This window comes from Emys orbicularis, chromosome 8 (genome assembly GCF_028017835.1).
Source record: "Emys orbicularis isolate rEmyOrb1 chromosome 8, rEmyOrb1.hap1, whole genome shotgun sequence".
In the NCBI taxonomy this organism is placed as follows: Eukaryota; Metazoa; Chordata; order Testudines; family Emydidae; genus Emys; species Emys orbicularis.
This window is the reverse complement of record NC_088690.1, coordinates 9402018-9421299: the sequence shown is the minus strand read 5'-3', so window position 1 is coordinate 9421299 and position 19282 is coordinate 9402018. Positions and strand designations below refer to the sequence as shown.

At 37.6% G+C, this 19282-nt stretch overlaps 1 protein-coding gene across 7 annotated transcripts in view; it reads right to left on the bottom strand.

The window, feature by feature from the left end:
* The window catches only part of ELAVL4 (ELAV like RNA binding protein 4), a 76893-nt gene that overhangs the window by 42370 nt on the left and 15241 nt on the right, over window positions 1-19282 (bottom strand). For 4 of the 7 annotated variants that reach the window (XM_065408951.1, XM_065408948.1, XM_065408950.1 and 1 more), the window contains exon 1: window positions 9783-10017. In XM_065408951.1, the coding sequence (XP_065265023.1) occupies window positions 9783-10011 (229 nt within the window). In that variant the 5' untranslated portion in view covers window positions 10012-10017. Of the gene's footprint in view, window positions 1-9782; window positions 10030-14453; window positions 14463-19282 lie in introns of those variants that run through there. The other 3 variants (XM_065408952.1, XM_065408947.1, XM_065408949.1) reach the window with 3 other exon arrangements.

Sequence of the window (19282 nt, the reverse complement as noted above, 5' to 3'; positions counted from 1 at the left end):
CTTTCTAAACAATTTTTAAAATCTCATCTAATTTAATCCCTATGTAATATAATCCCGCTTACCTAATGTACTTAAAATAGGTCATATACTGCTGGAACTGGTAATCTCAAAAGGGAAGACATTTTTTTAAATGTAACCACTGTTTTAGCGATACAAAGTCTGGAAAAATAGTTTATATGCAAATTAGGGTTTCAGTTGTTTCAGATCAGATAAATATAACTGATTGTGAAGCACAGTACTGAATTATCTGCATTTAGCTCATGTATCTTTTTTCTTCCAGGATTAAACATTTGAGACAGTCTTTTTTCCAAGTGTTCTAGAGAAAATTTAAATAAAGGGCCCAAGACTACAAGCTCTGTGCTTGCATAACTTTTAGTCAATGTTACTCCTGGGAGAATTCTGTGCCAAAAAATTAAAAATTCTGCATATTTTGTCAAAGTAACACAAAACATGCTGGTTTCAATTATTTTGGTAAGTTTTTTTCAAAATACCTCTCAGCAAGTATGTCGAACGGTACAGGCAACAAAAGAGATTCCCCCAGGAGTAAAATTAAAGAAACCCTTATGACAACCCAGTTCCTTTTCTGTTATGCTTTTGTCAGGCACCTCAGTCTGGGTGTGTCACAAATGCCAGCTGGGCACATCTTGGGGGGAAAGTCTGCCTCTCCGGTCTTTTAGTCAATTCTTGTGTTTTCACACCGCACCCCATAGGGTTACCATATTTCAAGTTCCCAAATAGAGGACACTGCTGGGGGAAGGGAAAGTATAAGTATTTTTTTGGGGGGGGGGTACTAGAGGGGTACGTTTGCACTGGGAGGAGGTATTTGGGGGATGCTTGAGGGGGCTGCATGGGGCTCCCACGGCTCAAACACCTGCAACCCCTGCCCTGCAGAGCCCCGACGCAGGCTTCGCTTTGCGAAGCTTTTTTACTGTAACACCGGGCAGAGACCACCAGTATCTGCTGATAGTGTGTGTGTGTGGGGGGGAGTGGTCACAGTTTAAAGGTTCATCTGCCCCCAGAAAAGTTCATGTCATGCCCTCCACTGCCCCAAGTCTTCCCTCCCGGAAAGCAATGGCCCCTCCCTGCAGCTCACAGCTGTTGCTCCTGCCTCTCCCCACAGGGCATAGCTCACCAGCTCCAGTAGCTGCTGCACACAGAGGAGATCTGGCCACACCATGTAACCGAGCAGGGCTGGCAAACCCGGGAACTGCAGGTGCACTTCGAGCTGGGGAGTCAGGCTCTGCAGCATCCATTCTGCAGGAAAAAAATGTAATTCTGCGCAGAACATTAATTCTACGCAAATTCTGTATTGTGCAGTAGCGCAGAATTCTTCCAGGAGTAAAGTATTCCACCTGCAGCTCCTGGAATCAGACCCCAAATAAACAGGGGCAGGAGGAAACACACCAGATTCAGATATCAATAATTGTACAATCTCTTTCCCCATGAATAAAGAGAAATATCTTTCTCCACGATAAAGAAACATATTTTTACCATTCTATATAAATACGTCTAAATAACTTAACTGAGTGCTTTTGCCACAAAATCAAGGCTTCAGTATAAAAATACTGAATTTTCCATTAATAAAACAAAAAGTTCCCATTACCTCTTTCTAGCAATATTATTCTAAGTACAGGATTCACCATGGTATCGTTTTCTATCTGCATGCACTCTATTACCTAAAAGATCTTTCCTGTCATAACTTTAAATACCATTTTTGGTACTGCTTTATAGGCTTTACATTTTGGGGTGTGATGTTTTGTTACCTTCTTCAGAAAGTTCCCTGTTCTCCAGATGCATATTGTGACCACTTGCCGACCTACTCTACCATTCACCAAACCCTCCAAGTAAGTTACTTAAAGTTTGAACATCCCCAGCTACAGGTGGGCAGGGTGAAACTGGAAGAAGAATGTTTACTAGGAAATGACCTAGTGGAGTCTCCTTATGATCACCTGCTTGTTATAGCTCAGAAACTTCTCCCCTGCAGAAGAATCACCATTATGTAACACTTCTATATCTAGTTTTCCTCCTTTCTACTTCCCAGACTCTCTGTTGCAATTTAACGCCAGCTAAATGCTTCTGCTCGTGTGGCATCAGGACTCCTGATGAAGACCCCAGCTAGGGCTTTTAGAAGTGTTTAGTGATTCTGGGTGCTCAAACTGAAAAACTCTGAAGGGGCCCAAATTTCGGAAAGTGTCAAACAGCCCATCTATTAAAAAACAGGCCTTATTAAGACATCACCAGTTGAACACCAAAAAATTGAAGCATCCAAAACTACTAGTCAATAAATAAAATCTAAACCCGCCACTTCAACCACACACTATGTTCCTCTTGTGTTTGCTGGTGAGTCACTAGCAAAACAGATGGCCAGGAAAAAGAAATAGTCACACCTGCTTGTCTATGGAGTGATCACCTCAATAGCGCCAGCCTCCTCTTCCCCTTGCCTTAAAAGCTTTTTAATGCATGCTTTATTATCAGGTTACTCACTGTTTTAGTGTAGGTGTTCTCAAACTGGGAGCCAGGACCCTTCAGGGGATTGCGAGGTTATTACATGGGGGGGTCGTGAGCTGTCAGCCTCCACCCCAAACCCCGCTTTGCATCCAGCATTTATAATGGTATTAAATATATTAAAAAGTGTTTTTAATTTATAAGGGGGGGGGGTCGCACTCAGAGGCTTGCTATGTGAAAGGGGTCACCAGTACAAAAGTGTGAGAACTACTGTTTTAGTGCCTATGGGAAAAGACCTGGAAGGCAGCAGCATTGCTTGCAACAAAGCTTACTCCTGCACCCTACAATGACACAGTACACACAATGCACAATTGGAAATTGCTTCCAATTTCCTCATGTAGATAAACTTTGGGGCAATTTGATCAGAGCCTTTTGCTTCTTTCCTCCCCTCCGTGTCGTGGAAGGCGAGACAAGGAGAGGGGAGATTTTAAGGCCCATAATTTCTAGCTAGGATAGTAGAAGATACACCCAATAACCAGACTCTAACCATATGCAGATTAGAGCCTACTTCAGTGCTTTCACTCAATGGCTGGCACATTCTTTCTTTTCACTTGAACCATCAAGAGGTTAGTGGTTGAGACTCTTCCTGAACCGAAATCTTACAGCAACACTAGACAGATCCCAGTCTCTACCTCTGGTGCATATTAATAATCTGACATCAAATGACATGTGGCAACCTTTATGCTTCATTCACAGAGTTGAGTACAAATTTAAAAAATTGGCAGCGGAGTGGGGTGGGGATGAACTCCCCGCACTGGAATATTCCTGATTGGACATCTGATTTCAAGATATAAACCAGGACTATTAAAACTCTGTCATATGCTGCATGTTTTACACACAGCAATCCTGTGACACACATTTACTCCGTAATATGTCTGGATCATTATGAGATTTTACCAAAACAAAACCTACACCTTGAAAATCACTTTTGATATTTCTCTACAGATTAACAACAAATAAATCTATAAACACCAGAAATATAGTTTATCAAAAAAAGAAAAGAAAAAAAAACTGCCTTGGCCCAAAATTTAGCTTCAGATTTGGCATTGCAGGGGGAAGCCTATTGTACATGTATAGAAGATTCTAAACAGGTGTTTGGGTTTTCCCCCCCTTAAATAACAAGCATTATGTGAGTCACCAGTAATAACCAATTTGGGTTGCCTCAGATTTTTCTTAGGGATGCTACATTGTTTGAAGAAAGGTCCAGTCTATGTTTGTATCTGGACCTATACTGGTTAATGCTGACCCTTCAAAATCCCCTTTCAAATTCAGGGCCTGGTCCTGTTCCATTTAAGTCAATGAGAGCTTTGCCACTGACTTCATTTGGAGACAGATCAAATAAAAATATGAACCTACAATTTGATGCAATTTAGCCTAATTTGTAAGCACTGAGTTCCAAAGTCATTTAAAGCAGTACCTTTCCTCTGAAAGGCCATCTCCTTTCATATACTTGTCTCTCTTTTTTCCCTTCTTTCTTTAACCTCCCGCACCCTACGGTGCATGCATATGGCATCCACGAGTTTCCATAGTTTATTTTGGTCTGATGCTCGTTTGGTACAGGCTTCTGTCATGTTGATAGATTTAGCTTCTCTCTCTATTGTGCTACATAACGTTTCTGTAGGTCACCCTCATTTTCTCTTTCCAGTTGGTGTTCATTTTCTCTTTCATGGAAGTCACATTGATGGCATCCTTCTACTGTGTCCTAAATATGTTTATCATTGTCTTTTTTCTGTGTTTGATGGTTTAAACTGGTGTGCTCCACTTAGTTTTTCTGATATTGCAATAAACTGTTTCCAATAGACTGAAAATCTTCTGCTGACATTCAAAGTGGAATGAGTTGATTTTATCAATTGCTGTTGTGTATTTCCATGAGTCTGCTCTACAAAGCAGGACAGTCACGATGCCTGCGTTAAATGTTCATATTTTTGTATCAGTGCAGATCATGCTATTTTTCCAAATCTTTTCAAGTTTATGAAAGTTGTTTGCTGCTTTTGATATTTGTTGCTTACCATCTAGTATGGTGTCACTATCATAGCACATCTTGGTCCCTAGATGAGTACAATGACTTACTTCTTCCAGTGTTTCTCCATCTACCCCGATGGTTGCTTTTGGAACGTTGATAGCCATATAGTTCGTCCTTCCCCTCTTGATGAACAAACTAATTTGTTTTGCTATGTCTGTCAAAAGCTGGGTCTTTTCTTCCATTAAGCAATGTGTTGAACTGAGCAGAATAATGTCATCAGCAAAAACAAGGTAATCCAATTTCCCGTTATCATATGTCCATAAAATTCCTTTGTTGCCTTCTGTGGTTATTTTCCTCATGATGCAGTCAATGGCCAGTGCAAACAACAGTGGAGACACAATACACCCTTGCTTTACCCCAGTTGTCACTGCAAATCATTGGCTGATGTTATCTCTGACCGCACATTCAGCATCATAGAAGTCTTTGAGGATTCTAGTTATTTTTGTTGGTATTCCATAATATACCGTTATTTTCCATAATCTGTCTCATGTACACTAGCCTTCTGGAAAGATATACAATTTATTAAAAGAGTTGTTTGCCACTCTGCACACTGTTCTATTTATAACAGCAACAGTATTGGCTACACAATCTGAATGGTCTAAAATCTGCTTGTGTTCCCCTCTAAGTTGGCAATCTATTTCATATATTGCTGTTCCAAAATGTTTGTGCTATTTAGTTTCCTCACTTAAGTCCCTTCTTTTTCATTTTTGGAGAGCAGCTGATTAAACCTGAACAACTGGATTGTTGGACGAAATATGCTGTAGCTATGAAATGGTTCAGCAGGGACCAGTTTCACTGTTAATTTAAAATGCTAGAATTAATTAGGTAGTGCAAATGAAGAATTTAATAAGCACACTTTATAACCACAAGTTCTGCTTTTATTAAAACTCCCTGCCAAATGATGGCAAATATCTTTGGTCTTTCTGTTTTTCCTTGTCTCGTTTCCTTACATTCTCTGCAACTAAAATACATTTTTCAGTTGAACTTCTCCCCCATAATTAAAATGTATGCCTGAGTTTTATCTCCACTTTCAAATCATTAGCATCTTTTTAAAAAGCTACTGTATATCCTGCCTGTTCAGAAAAGCTACCAAACAAAACTGAAGTTCACAATTTTGGTTTTGAATACCAAATTAAAGGCTGTCTTGGAACCTGTCATTCCTGTTCAATTGAGTTCAGCATACTACCAAATTAGCATTTTTTTCAGTAATAAAGGCGTATGCTTGTTTAAACATGTGTCTTTCCTAAGCAAGTGGTAACATCATGAATTAGTTTTCTTAAAAATCTTACGACTGATCCAGAAGACCTGTATGAAGACTGTGAACAGATTATGATTATTATTGTTGTTCATATACAGTAACTTTAATCCCTATTAAAATAATGGTGTAACAGTCTTGAATATAAATTCTCTCAAGGGAATCTTGTATGTTTAACAGACTTTGTTTAGCTCTGAACTCCTTGTAAAAATATTTTGGGAGTCTAAATATTATCTTATTAAAGTCTGTGCATTTCCTTAACAAGGTGGGGAACACTAGATCTTTTGCCCAGTTAAATGGTCACCCTCCTATTTGAGATTTTTCTAATATGATTTTGCTAGTCTAACAATTTTAGATCACATTTGAAATATGCCCTTTTATTCTTCTGAATGCACTTGTTTAAAAATCCCTTAACCGCAACTTTAATTCAAATTTTGCTTTTACTTTATAATCGACGTTTTATTTTATCAGCAAGGAGAAAGCGATTTATTGTACGGTATATGAAAGAGGTCCATATTCTTCACAGAAACTGTGCCAGTTTTTGTTAAAATGACTCACTTATCAGTCCCTACTTTCTATAGTACACCTTGTATATATTTTTATGTTATTCATTCGCTGACAAAACAAAGAACTATCCACCACAAAAGATGGATTTTCTGAACAAAAATATGCAAAAATCCACAAGCAGATTGAACATAAACTGTTTCAGAGCTTTGCTTAAGTCCACAAGCATGTCAAGAGAATTTACTGTGTACTGTAGTTAATTTTATTCTGCAGTATATCTTCAAAAAATTATGCTGCCTGATGTTAATAATAAAATAAAGCAGATAATCATTGAAAAGGCAGACATTCTGACAAGCTCTCACTCCTACAAAGAACACTCACAGAACAAACTTGAAAGATATTTCAGCCTTGACTTTTATTCACTCGCATTTCACTACTCAATACATGGGCCAAGGGTTGATCAAACTTGTTAACTGGGTCTGTAGCATGAGTCTGGTCTTGTCTTTTCATTTGTTTATGCTCATCTTGATGAAAATGACAACTGTGTGTGTTGGTGAGCCTCTTGGGGGGGGGGACACACTTCTTATCTAGCGCTGTGTACCATGACCAGAGGCCAACACCCATAGTTTAAACATAGTTTGAGGAGTCTTATTTTTGCATTTATTTAACATTCTAATCCCTGGTACTCCCCAGGCTTCAAGGTTAAGGGACCTGGAAAAAATGTGACTGAAGTAGGTGGAGGGAAAGAGTGGTCTGGTCTTCCAGTCTTCTCGCTGGACACAGGGAGAGAAGACCAGTAGCTAAAACTGCATGTCTGGTCCCCCACCATTCTATTTGCTCCGAGGACTTTCTGATGTAGGGGAACCAGGTTTTGATGTGGTGGCAGTTGTTTCCATTGCATGGTGAATTCAAGATGAAGGGAAAATAAAAACTCAGAAGAAACCATCATGGTTTTCTATCAGCATAATCAAAGTGAACAAGGTAATTCTGAAAATAATTGAGTCTCAAAGAACCAAGTCCATTCCCCAAACTTCAAATCACTGGGAGTCTGGAATGGAGAGAAATTATCTGGTGTAAAGATTTGAAAGGTGCCTAAGTTATCTGAGATCCTAAGTTCCATTTTCACACTTAGAAGCCTACTGAATTCCATGAGGCTTTGGCACCTAAGTGCATAAATCAGTCTGGAGAATGGGACGGAGGTAGTAAATCACTTAGGCGCTTTTGAAAATTTTACACCAATCTAATTTTTGGAAAACTGGTTGCCCACAAATCCTTTCACAAAGAATGATCCCATTTATACTGAAAGAAAATTTCTAGGGGGACAACCACCCAGAAACATATCCAAAGCTAGTACACGCACGCTCTTACAGCATCTACTATTGAGACAGAATCCTTGAGGCAGCATGAAACCAAGAGGAAACAGTACACACAGGAAAGAAAGTAAAGACTAAGACAACATCCAGGGTTCTCATCCCACCAAAGAAATAACAGATGGCATTTTTATATCCATCTAAACTCAGGATTACATTTAGGGAAAAACATCACTAATTTTGAGATGTGTAAAAAGCTAAAAATATGCTGGTAGCTACTGAAAAATAGGATTTTTCATGATCAAAATCCAGACTGGAAGCACGAGTCTCTAGTGGCACTTGATTTAAAAGTTATACTTGTTTGTCTACTCACATCCAACACACTTGAAGTTACTTGTAATTTTAGTTCCTTAGATTAGAAAGAAAAAACACAATAGTTTTGTAACTAATTGACAGCTGTGCTAGCAAATATCCAGGGAAATATATTCTAGTAGTGTTAGGTTGCTGTACCTTGCACGCAGCTCTGCTCTTAAGAAAAACACTTGGAATATTCCACAATCTAAATAAAGCCCAAGCAAAGGCAACTCACTGCCCTTTTTTTAATCCTCTTCCTCGCACTCATGAAGCTGTCTCCCAATCAGGACGTACTGAGGTAGATACATAACGACCAATGTGCAAGAGAGAGCTCTGATTAACTATATTTTTGAGAATGCGATTTGCTCCAGGGCTACTGCCATTTATTATGTGCCTCAGTGTTAAATTTGAGCTTTGTTATACAGCAAAAAGGAAATAAAAGGAATCATTTCACATTTAAAAGCACTAAGTGGATCGCACTAACACTGTCAGGGCAAAGGCTATGTGAGTGCTAGAGCAAAACTATTTGTCTATATCCTCATTCTCAAGATAATTCTCTCTTCTCAAAATGAATACTCTGGTTTTACATCCCACTTTCTACCCACAGCCCTCTATGTGTATGTTCTATGGGGGGAAAAAACCATCTCTTTTGGGAACCCTTCCTTTTCCAAGACTGTCAAACCCTTTGCTATAGTTAAGGAAATGTGGTAAGAGCATCTGTAGTTTCTTAGGGGCAGATCCTGCGCTGGTTTACTTAGAACATGTAGAGGTGTGGAGCTAGCTCGTGCCTGGCTGCAGTACGCAACACAGCAGAAATGGAGTTCAGAAACTTGCAAATGGCTGAATATCACTCACACAGATCCTTGCATAACCAATACCCTGCTATGAGCAGGGCATGAGGGAACATGATGTTCCAGTATAGTACAGAGTCTGGCAGTGACTGCAATCTCCACATATGTATGTTACATCATGAACTATGATACTGGTGATGCACCAAACAGCAGCAGAAACATCAGCCACTCCCCCTTTAGAGTGGGAGTAATAAGGCCACATAGCCTTCACAAGCAGCCATAAAAGCTGATGGTTCATCCCACTGCTTTTTTAAATATAGGATGTGTTCCAGTGTATGACTATGGCTGCAATTCTGCAGCAAAGATGGAGAACAGAGCAGGTATTTCCTTACCTGTTCATGCCTCCCCTATGGGTGGACATGCACATTTCTTTTCTCTTTGATACAGATCTAGACTATAATGAGGGGTTTATTTCTGAAACTTCTGCAGATAATCCTATCAACAGATTTTACTCCATGAGAAAAAGGGCTATGACAGGGTAAGAGTATCGGAGAACAAAGCTATAAACAAGACCCAATAATCAAAAAGCACAGCACAAGATTTAGACTACCCTTTTTAAAGTTAGGGAAAAATAAATAAAGATGAAGGAGGACTGGGGAAGTAAATGGCATCAAATGAGCTGTGAACCTGTACAAAAGGCGCCTCCCAATTATGTTTTATAAATACATTATGAATTTTTCAGAAATCCTAGTTATTCTTTTTCTAGCTCTTTATGTGGCTTGGAACACAACTGGCTTCTGCAATTTGTATATATACAGTAGAGACCACTGAAGATTTACCACCTGCAGGAAGTTTACTGGGGTATTGGCAATATTTCCCATTCTGGGAATATGCAGTAAAGGTAATTATTGTGGCGTCCACTTAGGCACAACTCAACAGATCTATGACTATTTTAAAGACACCAAAGTTGTGTTGCCCAAAGGATTACGTAAAGTAGAAGTGCGTATCTAAGCCAACATCAAAAATATTTAAGAGCATACCTGTAATTTTGTCTCTCACAAGTTTGCAGGATTCTATTTCACCAATGCTCCCAAAGAGACTCCTGAATTCCTCCTGTGTCATATTCTGGGGTAAATAGTTGACTATGAGGTTCGTTTTGCTGTCATCTGTGGCAGCCCCTGTCTGCATGGGGGAAGGACAGTTTCTACTGTTGCTGGAGGGTCCATTGGTCGTATTGGATGTAGGGCCATTCGACACCTGAGGCTCCATGGTGCTAATTATCTAAATAAAAATAAATAAAAAAAACTGCCTGAAGTTTCACATACAATTGCTATTTTTAAAGATACTTACACATCAATGAGTAGGCAGCTTTCATGGCCAATTCAGACACTTTAACAAAACAAAACAAACAAAACAAAACAAAAAAAAGACATGGGCTTGATTCCTCTGTTGTTGTTGTAAAGTAGGTCATGCTAGTCTTTGGCTGTGAGCATATACTAAGAAGCAGTGGAAAAAAACCTCCCTTTTTTGGTTAATGCAAAGCTAATTTCTGTTTTCATCACACAACCATTTTCATAAATGTATATTTAAGCATGAATTTAATTATAATTTAAGGTAATAATCATGATTAAAATTACAGTTCAATTAAAGCAGAAGAGGTAAATATAGAGGTCTATACTGAAAAAGTAAAATATATTGCCTATTTAATAACTGTATCACAAAGTGCAATGACACCAAATTAAGTGGGAGCATTTAATCTGCAAATAGTTGTTGTTTGGATCACCTTCGAGTAATAACCCTGCGATCACACAAGACACACTTTTTATTGGCTCCAAAGATTACTTGTATTCTCCGGTAATATTTTTCACTAGTGGACTAACTCCTCTTTACAGCATCAGGCCCTGAACCTGCAAACTTCATGGATGTGAGTACTCTAGTGTTTGCTGTAATGGCAAAGGGCCTTTTGGATTCTACCAGAGCCATTACTTTCAAATGGCTCACAGGGTAGGAATACAGATAAAAATCAAAACACCTCTCCATCTTGAAATTTAAGGCCACAAAAACAGATTCAAATGGTCTTTTTTTAGTTACAAAGTAAGAGTCCAGTCTTGCAAACACTGATGCATCTGAGCTGCCAGCGGGACTAAACACACAACTGAAGTGTATGTATGCATTTGCAGGATCAAGGTCTAATAATGCAAGAGCTTTTCATCTGGAAGCTCCATTAACTTCAGTATAATTGTACCAGTGCAATCCCGGGTATTGATGAGGAAAGCCAGGATTTGCACTGGTGGACACTACCTTAATCGGGATAAAATCTACCAGTGCAAACTGTGCCTTTCTCTGTGTACTCAAGGGGTTGCACTGGTGCAGCTAAGCAGATGGCTGTAATCATGGAAAATCTCCAGTGTAGGCAAGGTCTCTGTTTCTGAAAGACAGCATCAGATATTCAGTGATATAAAGTACTATCAAGCAGGAGAGACTCCCACTAACACAGGGCAAGGAAATGTAGAGATAAAGGAAAAATCCAAGAGAGACTTAGAGTAATGAGATACCATACAGTTTGAACCCTGTGTCGATCTGATCCTATAATTACAATAATTACCTAAGACTTAATTTTGGTTTCTTTCTTTAAAGTCAGGAAAGTACATATTGTGACAAGATAGATTTAATAATTCCCTACAAAACTTTGGAGGGGGAAAAAAAGTATTCTAAACTAGACTGATACCAGGCAAATTAATGTTTTCTACTTGATTTAAATTAAGGAAGCACTAGAAATAACCAAACCAAAATGATTGTGAATTTATGTGTTTCAGTATTGCTTCTGATATCTCACCTATGAAATATCCCCTTTGTTTATAATTGGACATAAACAGTTTTGAATGGCTATTTTTAAAGTATTTGGCACAACAAGTAACAGCAACTTTGTTTAACAGTTTTCAACGAATGAAGAACTTTCACCATGGCTAACAAAAAAGCATGGCAAATATATGAAATAGAACTATTTGGAAAGTAAAATCAGAGCACGTAGGTAGGTGATGGCTTCATAACAATGGCAACTTCTTAAAAACATCAACAGATTCCAGTCAGAACCGCCACTGGCAAATCAAGTGACCGGAAACTGCCTAAATCTTTAGCTAACCACACTGACCATTCCCCCATCCCTTGTTCTGGACATTTACCAACAATCAAGTATGTTCCCTACTTCAATCTAGATGATATCTATTTCAGATGCATATTCACCTATACATGCTATTAAAGGATTTAGAGTAAAGAGAATATGTTGTACTCCGTTCCATTTCTGTACCTCTCTAACCTTAAATCCAATACTTATTCCAGTCCCAGTAAGCTTTGCTGGCAGTCTACTGTAGAAGTGGTTATCTCTCGCTCTGGTGAACAAATGTATTCTGGGAGTTACAGCTCAATTGAGCATAATTCTTTCATCTATGTTGTATGAACATAACTGCATCAAATTGATTTAAAAAACACAATCTTGGTTCGTACTTTCTACTGAGGTCCTGAGCTCTGCAGCATCAGGTCCAATGTTAGCATTTTAACTCAGTTTTAAACATCCACAAATATTAGTGAATTAGTCATCCTCTTCTGATAAAATATGTCTATTTTACATACCCGTTTTAGTGAACGTCTATCATTTCTGCATTTTCACTGGTTAATTTCTACACTGTGCATTCTAATAGGGGTTATAATAGATCTGTGCTGTTACAAAAGTTTATACCAACCACAAAATTCAAAACCCAATATTTTACCCAATGAATAATTGAAAATTAATAAGATAAATTTAGAGACTGGAAATTCTGAGTAGGTATGGTTAACTAAAGCACTTTATGGATATATAAACCACTGCAATGGATTTAATTAAAAAAATAGGCTGAAATGTCAGATAAATTGTTTTAAGGCTTGATCCTGCACTACTGAAGTTAAAGGGAATCCTACCATTGATCTGAATGAGAACAGGATCATGCTCTCAGAGCAGTGCATTGAGAAATAAAGGCTGACATTCTATTATTAGTAACAGAAGCAGGAGGCATGCTAGTTACCCTTGTTAAACATGTACCCCTTGATCTTTGATTTTAAAATCCATAAAGGATGATAAAATTCAATGCTAGCTATTCTAGTGGTTACAAATAATGCAAAGTGTTCTATTCTTTAAAATTTTATCTTCAACACCAAGCAAAATGTATAGCTCACCTTTAAGATTTTTAAAATTACAATATACGATGTTTTCCTCACTGCTAGTATCTCAGCATTCATTACTGTGGCATCTTAGGGCCGGATTCCCTTCTCACTTACTCTGGTTCAACTCCATTAACCTTCAAAGAAATGTCTCCTCATTTTCACCAATGTAAAGGAAAATCAGGCCCAAGATTTGCTTTCTACTGAATTACTGTGTGAGTTTCTAACAGTAACTTCGTCTTCTTATTCTCTACAGGAGAGAACAAGAAGAAAAAAAACCTGATGGGAACTCAAAATATATTACCAGAAACATTCATAACAAACATCTGAGGCACTGATTTTTCATTAAATAATTTAAGACTTTCCTTCGTGTAGAAGAGATTTCTGAGGATTTATGTATAAAAGCAGTTATGTATCAGAGAAAGCACTCCAAGTTCTTATCAGCATGAAGGGATAATGTTTACTTAGGCTATATTCTCTGACAAACCACTTAAAAAAATTTAACTTATTTATGACAACAAAAATAACAGTCCTAATACTCCTTTTCAGACATACCCCCACTTAGCACGTCTAAACTCAGACGTTCTGTAGGTTAGTTCTGTGTGTCACAAGCTAGCGGTAGTAGAGCTTACTATCTCTTCAATATCAAAATGTTGTTGGAACCTATTGTGTATTACTTAATACATACATTATTTATTTAAAAAAATGCTCGTCATCAACCCACTTCTTTCCTCTCCCTACACTAACTTATTATTCACCACATCATCAACATTCTAGAGAAGGATCTCCTGTTATTTCCTGGACACACTCTTTGCTTTCTCAGTGTTTGAATTACTATAAAAGGTCCTTGCATTGCATTATTATTATTATTTTTACCAAAGTCATCTCTTATTAGAGCAGAATCACTATGGAGATGTAGCTCATTTCCACAAATGTCTTGCAGAGAGAAGAACCATACGTTCATCTTCTCAGGTCTAAAGGTCTATTCAAATATTGACAAAATCAATGCAAAAATACAACAGAGAGTCACTTAGTCTCAAAGTCCCCCCTCCCCCCACACACTTTCCCTGAAACAATGTTTTACATAGTTATGTTTAAAACTTAAGCCACTGATGTCTAATTCAACATTTCCGTTGTTTTTGTAGAATAATTTATTTAATGCAATTTAGGCAGATATTGCTGGTCTTAAAATGTTACACTGCAAGAGCAATTCCCCATATCTACATTCACACAAATACAGGTATTATGAAAAGGTTTTTTTTTTTTTAAGGAATTGGCAGTCTGGGCCATCTCAAACAATATTATTCTCCATACACAGCTTAACAAATATGTTCCCTTAAAAAAAAAAAAAAATCCTGTCTCTACAAAGGTGCCTTTTAAAAAAGCTGTTGGTTATAGTCCAAGATGAAGTGCCCTTCAAAGTAGATGAATCCTGGTTGGGTTTTTGTTTTGTTTTGTTTTTTTCAACTGTGAAATGACCCTATATCCTTTGTCTCTAAATTATTCAACAAGGGCACTTTGTGTTGTAGTCTTCTGGTATAGAAACAATACTAGAGATATAGAATTATAATAATTCTATATGTGCATAATATCCTAGAAAAAAGGAGTTATATTATAGATACTGTATACATTTATAATTTAGAAACCAACATTAATTTGATTATCTATGTAAGCACAAGCAAAAGTTAATTTGATTTATACTAATCTTCCATGGGACCAAAACAGAATTTCAAATTTGATCATTATTTTATGTCTATCAATCTATTTCAAATAAAGGCAAGTCTTGTCCTCAATTCAGGATGTGTTTCATCAGACCCCCAGTTTCTAAAATTATTTCTTGGTGTACTACTTTTCTCAGTATGGTGATATATCAGCAAACTACAGGGTATTTTAATTTGACAGGTTGCACAAAGAAATACTTTGTTGCTTGGGAAGACTGCATAAGCTTTGCCAGTGTTTTGCAAAGCACAGCTAATCACAAAGCGCGGTATAAAAATCCCAAAGAACGTCAACAACAACAAAATCCACCAGAGCAGCTCCTACATTCTAAATAATATTTAAGAAATATTCTTATGAATCTTCATATACATATTTCTAATGAATACAGTGGATTTAATCTTCCTGCTAAAATATTAGTTTCACCAATAATGCAAAGAATACCTGCACGTATAATGTAAATAAAACTATTATAATGCTTAAACAAGCTATTGGTAACTGACATTAATCTTTAGTTGTTAGTACAGTAAATATGTTACATCCATCTACCATTACAAAGAACAGTTAATGAATCATTTAGAAAACTACCCACAAACCAATTAAGACAGCCTTATCTTCCTATTGCATGCATAAACAATAGCCAATGGCTCAATAAATGTAAATATACATTTTACATTTACAAAATTTGTTCTCTGTAGTCTCAAAAAGAGTCCATGTGTTGAACTGAGAAGAGTGTTGAAAACACTGAAAACTCTTTATAATAACAAATCATTTCCTTAAAAAGTCACTCTTATCTGAATTATGTGTGTGTACACACTTTTTATAGGTAATAACCTTGGAATCTGCTATACACAGCAAATGATACAATAATAATTAGAGTTTCCAAAACTAAATATTGGTTTATAAAAGCCAAAGGGCAGTGTTTTGCAAAGATTCCACAAATGGACTTTTCCTAAGAAAGCAAAATCTGAGAAAAATTCTAAGAACTATGGAAATTATAGAGTTCATATGGACAGATTATTTCTAGCACTCAGAAGTCAAAAATATTATAAATTGTTCACAGCACCTAAATGCCAGGAAAAATGATCATGGTAAATTATACCTCATGAAGAATTCATGAGGTCTAATTTTATATTATTTCTAAGTGTTCATTAATGAACTCAGAACACTCACCCATAAAAGAGAATTTAGATAAATAATGCAAAACTCTTAGATAAAATAAGAGAGCGCTTTAATTAGCATTGCAAGTTGTTTGCTTTACATGTGAAAACAAATGGTGCTACGGTGGAGGTCCCATAGCCATATTTAAATAAAATGTTAGTAGACGTTTACAAGGAAAACTGTTTGACACGGGATTACATCAATGTGAGCTAAGCACCTTTTTGTTCACTCCAGTGGGTCTATATGGGGCAATTAGAGTGCAACACTCTACAGCACTCTGCAATTCACAACCCCATAGTCCAGACTGCGGCGCCATGTACACAAGTCCTTAGTGAAAAACAATTTTTTTTTAATAATTCCCAGTATACCAACAGTGTTGACAGCAAGGATTTTTGCACTGTACAAACCATGATCCTTCAAGAAGCTTTCCCCAAGTGCAAGGGAACCAACGGGGTTTAGCTGATTTCAGGACTGGAGTCTTATGCCCCAAACCAACAAACACATACATGCTTAACTTTACACATGAGTATTCCCACTGAAGCCAAACGGGCTACTCACAAGTGTAAAGTTAAGCATACATAATAAGTATGTGCAGGATTGGGGCCAAAGGCACTTACACACATGCTTAACTACACTGCTGTAAGTAGCTCCGTGGATTTCAATGGGACTATTCATGGTAGTAAAAGCAAGCAGGTATATTAAGTGTTTGCAGGAATGAATCCTTAGATTATAAACTCTTCTGGGCCAGGACTGTGTCTGCCTATATCTTTATACAGCACATGGCACAAAATCCTTTGGGCACAAGCACGATAATAAACAGTAATTAAAACTATTTGTTTTTTCTAAAGAACAGACTGGCAAAAGTCAGAATTAAGGGCCAAATGCTCCCCCTTGGATGTACATGCACACTTCCCTCACAGCTAATCTTAAGAGAAGCAAGGAAAACGTCTTTGTGGATCTTGAACACACACATTTTCCTCTCCGTAACACAACTGTCAAATTTCACCGTCAATTACCTTTTTACTAAAGCTTATGTACTACACAGCTAGACTTGTTATTATTTACTTAATAAATACATCATGAACATGAAATAAAAGAGGAAAACTAAGCTATAGAGCAATTCTGCCTCAAGGGATCTCCAGTATCCCAGAAATGAATAATTATCTAATCTTCTGTATTTTGACATACCCCCCCCCACAATTTTTACATGCTTTATCTTCCCCCTCTTCCTGTAAAAGATATATTTAATATTTACACACTCATGTATAGGAAAGGATTAGCCAGGAAAATAAAATGCATTAAATTGGAAGTTCTTGTTACCGCCATTTTATTTCACATGACAAAACCTTAGTTTCATTATAAAATTTTGTTTTCAGAGTACAGTGCAGTAGTTTTAAAACAGTGTTCGAATATTTTCAGCGAGTTCACAATTACTGGGTGCCATAATTTTACTGTGCACGAAAATCATGCTAACTGACAAAAAGTCAAATTCATTAATTTTAAAAGGAAAAGCTTCATTTTAATAAAATAGTTTTCTTCTTTCTAAATGGCTAAACTTGTTTAGGACAAAAATGTTTGTAACATTAAAATGATACACAGAGGTGTTGAGGGGTTTTTTGTTTATTTTTACATTCCCATCATCTGTGATGCACCTACCAGTGCAAAGAAAATAAAAATTATTAGTAATACTATTTATATTACAGTAGTACCTGAGGATCTGAGATCAGAGTGTTCTCATACCAGGCACTGTACAAACAGAGAGAGACTATCCTGCCCTAAACATACTATTAGTAGTGTGGGAGTGAAATAAAAAGTATATTATCTCTCCCCCCCCCCATTTTGCAGAAGGGGAAACCAAAGCAGAAAGGAATTATTAAATGACCTGTCCAAGGTCATAGAGAGAGTCTGTGTCAGAGGTAGGATTTGAATCCAGATCTCCCTAGTTCCAGTCCAGTGTCTTAATGACAAGAGCATCTTTCCTCCAAGCTCTTTTCCAACAATGAACCAATGGGCCAAAACAAAAAAACAATGGGCCAAATCTGGCTCTTTATCTTCAACATTTGTTCCTACTATACATTTCATTGCGTCTCGTTCCCAAAGGATACTGGCCTCTACAAATACTCTGCCTGTTTGAATAGGATGGAAAGTCTAAGACTCTCATAACTACCTTGTCATTAGTCAACATATTGCACAACAGATAAACTAGTTAAAGAAGCCATTCTCAAAGGATAGGATACATGTCCTTCCACTATGTAGAGGAGACTAAATAGGTACATCACACATTCCATATGGCTTCTACCTCTCTCCACAGAGATTTTGGGGATGGCCAAGAAGTACAAGACCCTGCACCTGCTATACAATTCCACACAAGTCAGAACCCCAAGTGCTATCAGCAGCCCAACTGCCAGAGATGGGGTAAAACCACTAGCCTAGCTTTCCAACCACGTGCTACATGTGCTCTGTCATGTCTGCTGCGATTTCTGAAGACATGCAGGAACCTACTGTTAAATTACAGCCTTGCCTATGTCTGAGAATAAAGCCTTTGTTTTCTTCCAAAGCAGGATGTGACTTCTGCTGTTGTGCGCCATTTAAACCTCGCAGAATCTCTTTTCTTGTCCTTACGTGCCTCCATTATGCAGGATATTAATACCCATTTGCAACTTCTTCACTTCTTGATGAGGCCACAAAGAGTAAGTCCCAATTCTATGTGGTTCTATTTTTAGTACTTTGCAAATGTCAAGTTTGGACTCGAGCATGAAACAACTTTCTGAGGTTTTGTACATTATACAGGAAGGAATGGCTGAGAAGTTATAATGGGTGTCCTACCTGCATCTTAACCATAGTTAGTCACTCTTTTCACCAAGGCAATCTACTTCGTTGGTGGAAAGCAGAGTCTGAATTACCTTTTCTATTTGGACTGGTTTCACTGAAATTTGCCTTCCATCTTTTATGCCACTAAGGTCAGAGATGGAGAATACAGCCCTGAATTTACTGGAATTGAGGTTTAGAAGAGATGCCACAGCTAAGCACACAGCATGGCAAAAAAGGAGCCACCCAGACTGCGATAACGGTGACACAATAACTCAGGTTTAAATCCTCTACTCTGATCATAACAAAATGCCACAGACCATAACAAAGCTGACCTGGTTCTGTGTCAGGACACTTGTAACATTGGCTACTCTGCCCTAGAATCTAACCACTTAGTTATCCCAGAAGGTCATGGGGCTACACACACTAAAAGTTCCCTACATTCTATCAATTAGAACAAAGGAATCCAAGGTCGGGCTCCACTGCCCCTAAAGCAAACCTCATTCTTCTTCAATTACCCTTTCTTTCATTTTGCTAAGCTTGCATGCTGAAGTCAGGTTATGCTCTACCTAAGAGTTTTATCAGCTTTTTGATCATACCATATTGCACCTCATTTCCCTCCGTTTTTTTGTGTTTAATATACTACTTGTTCTTTCAAGTT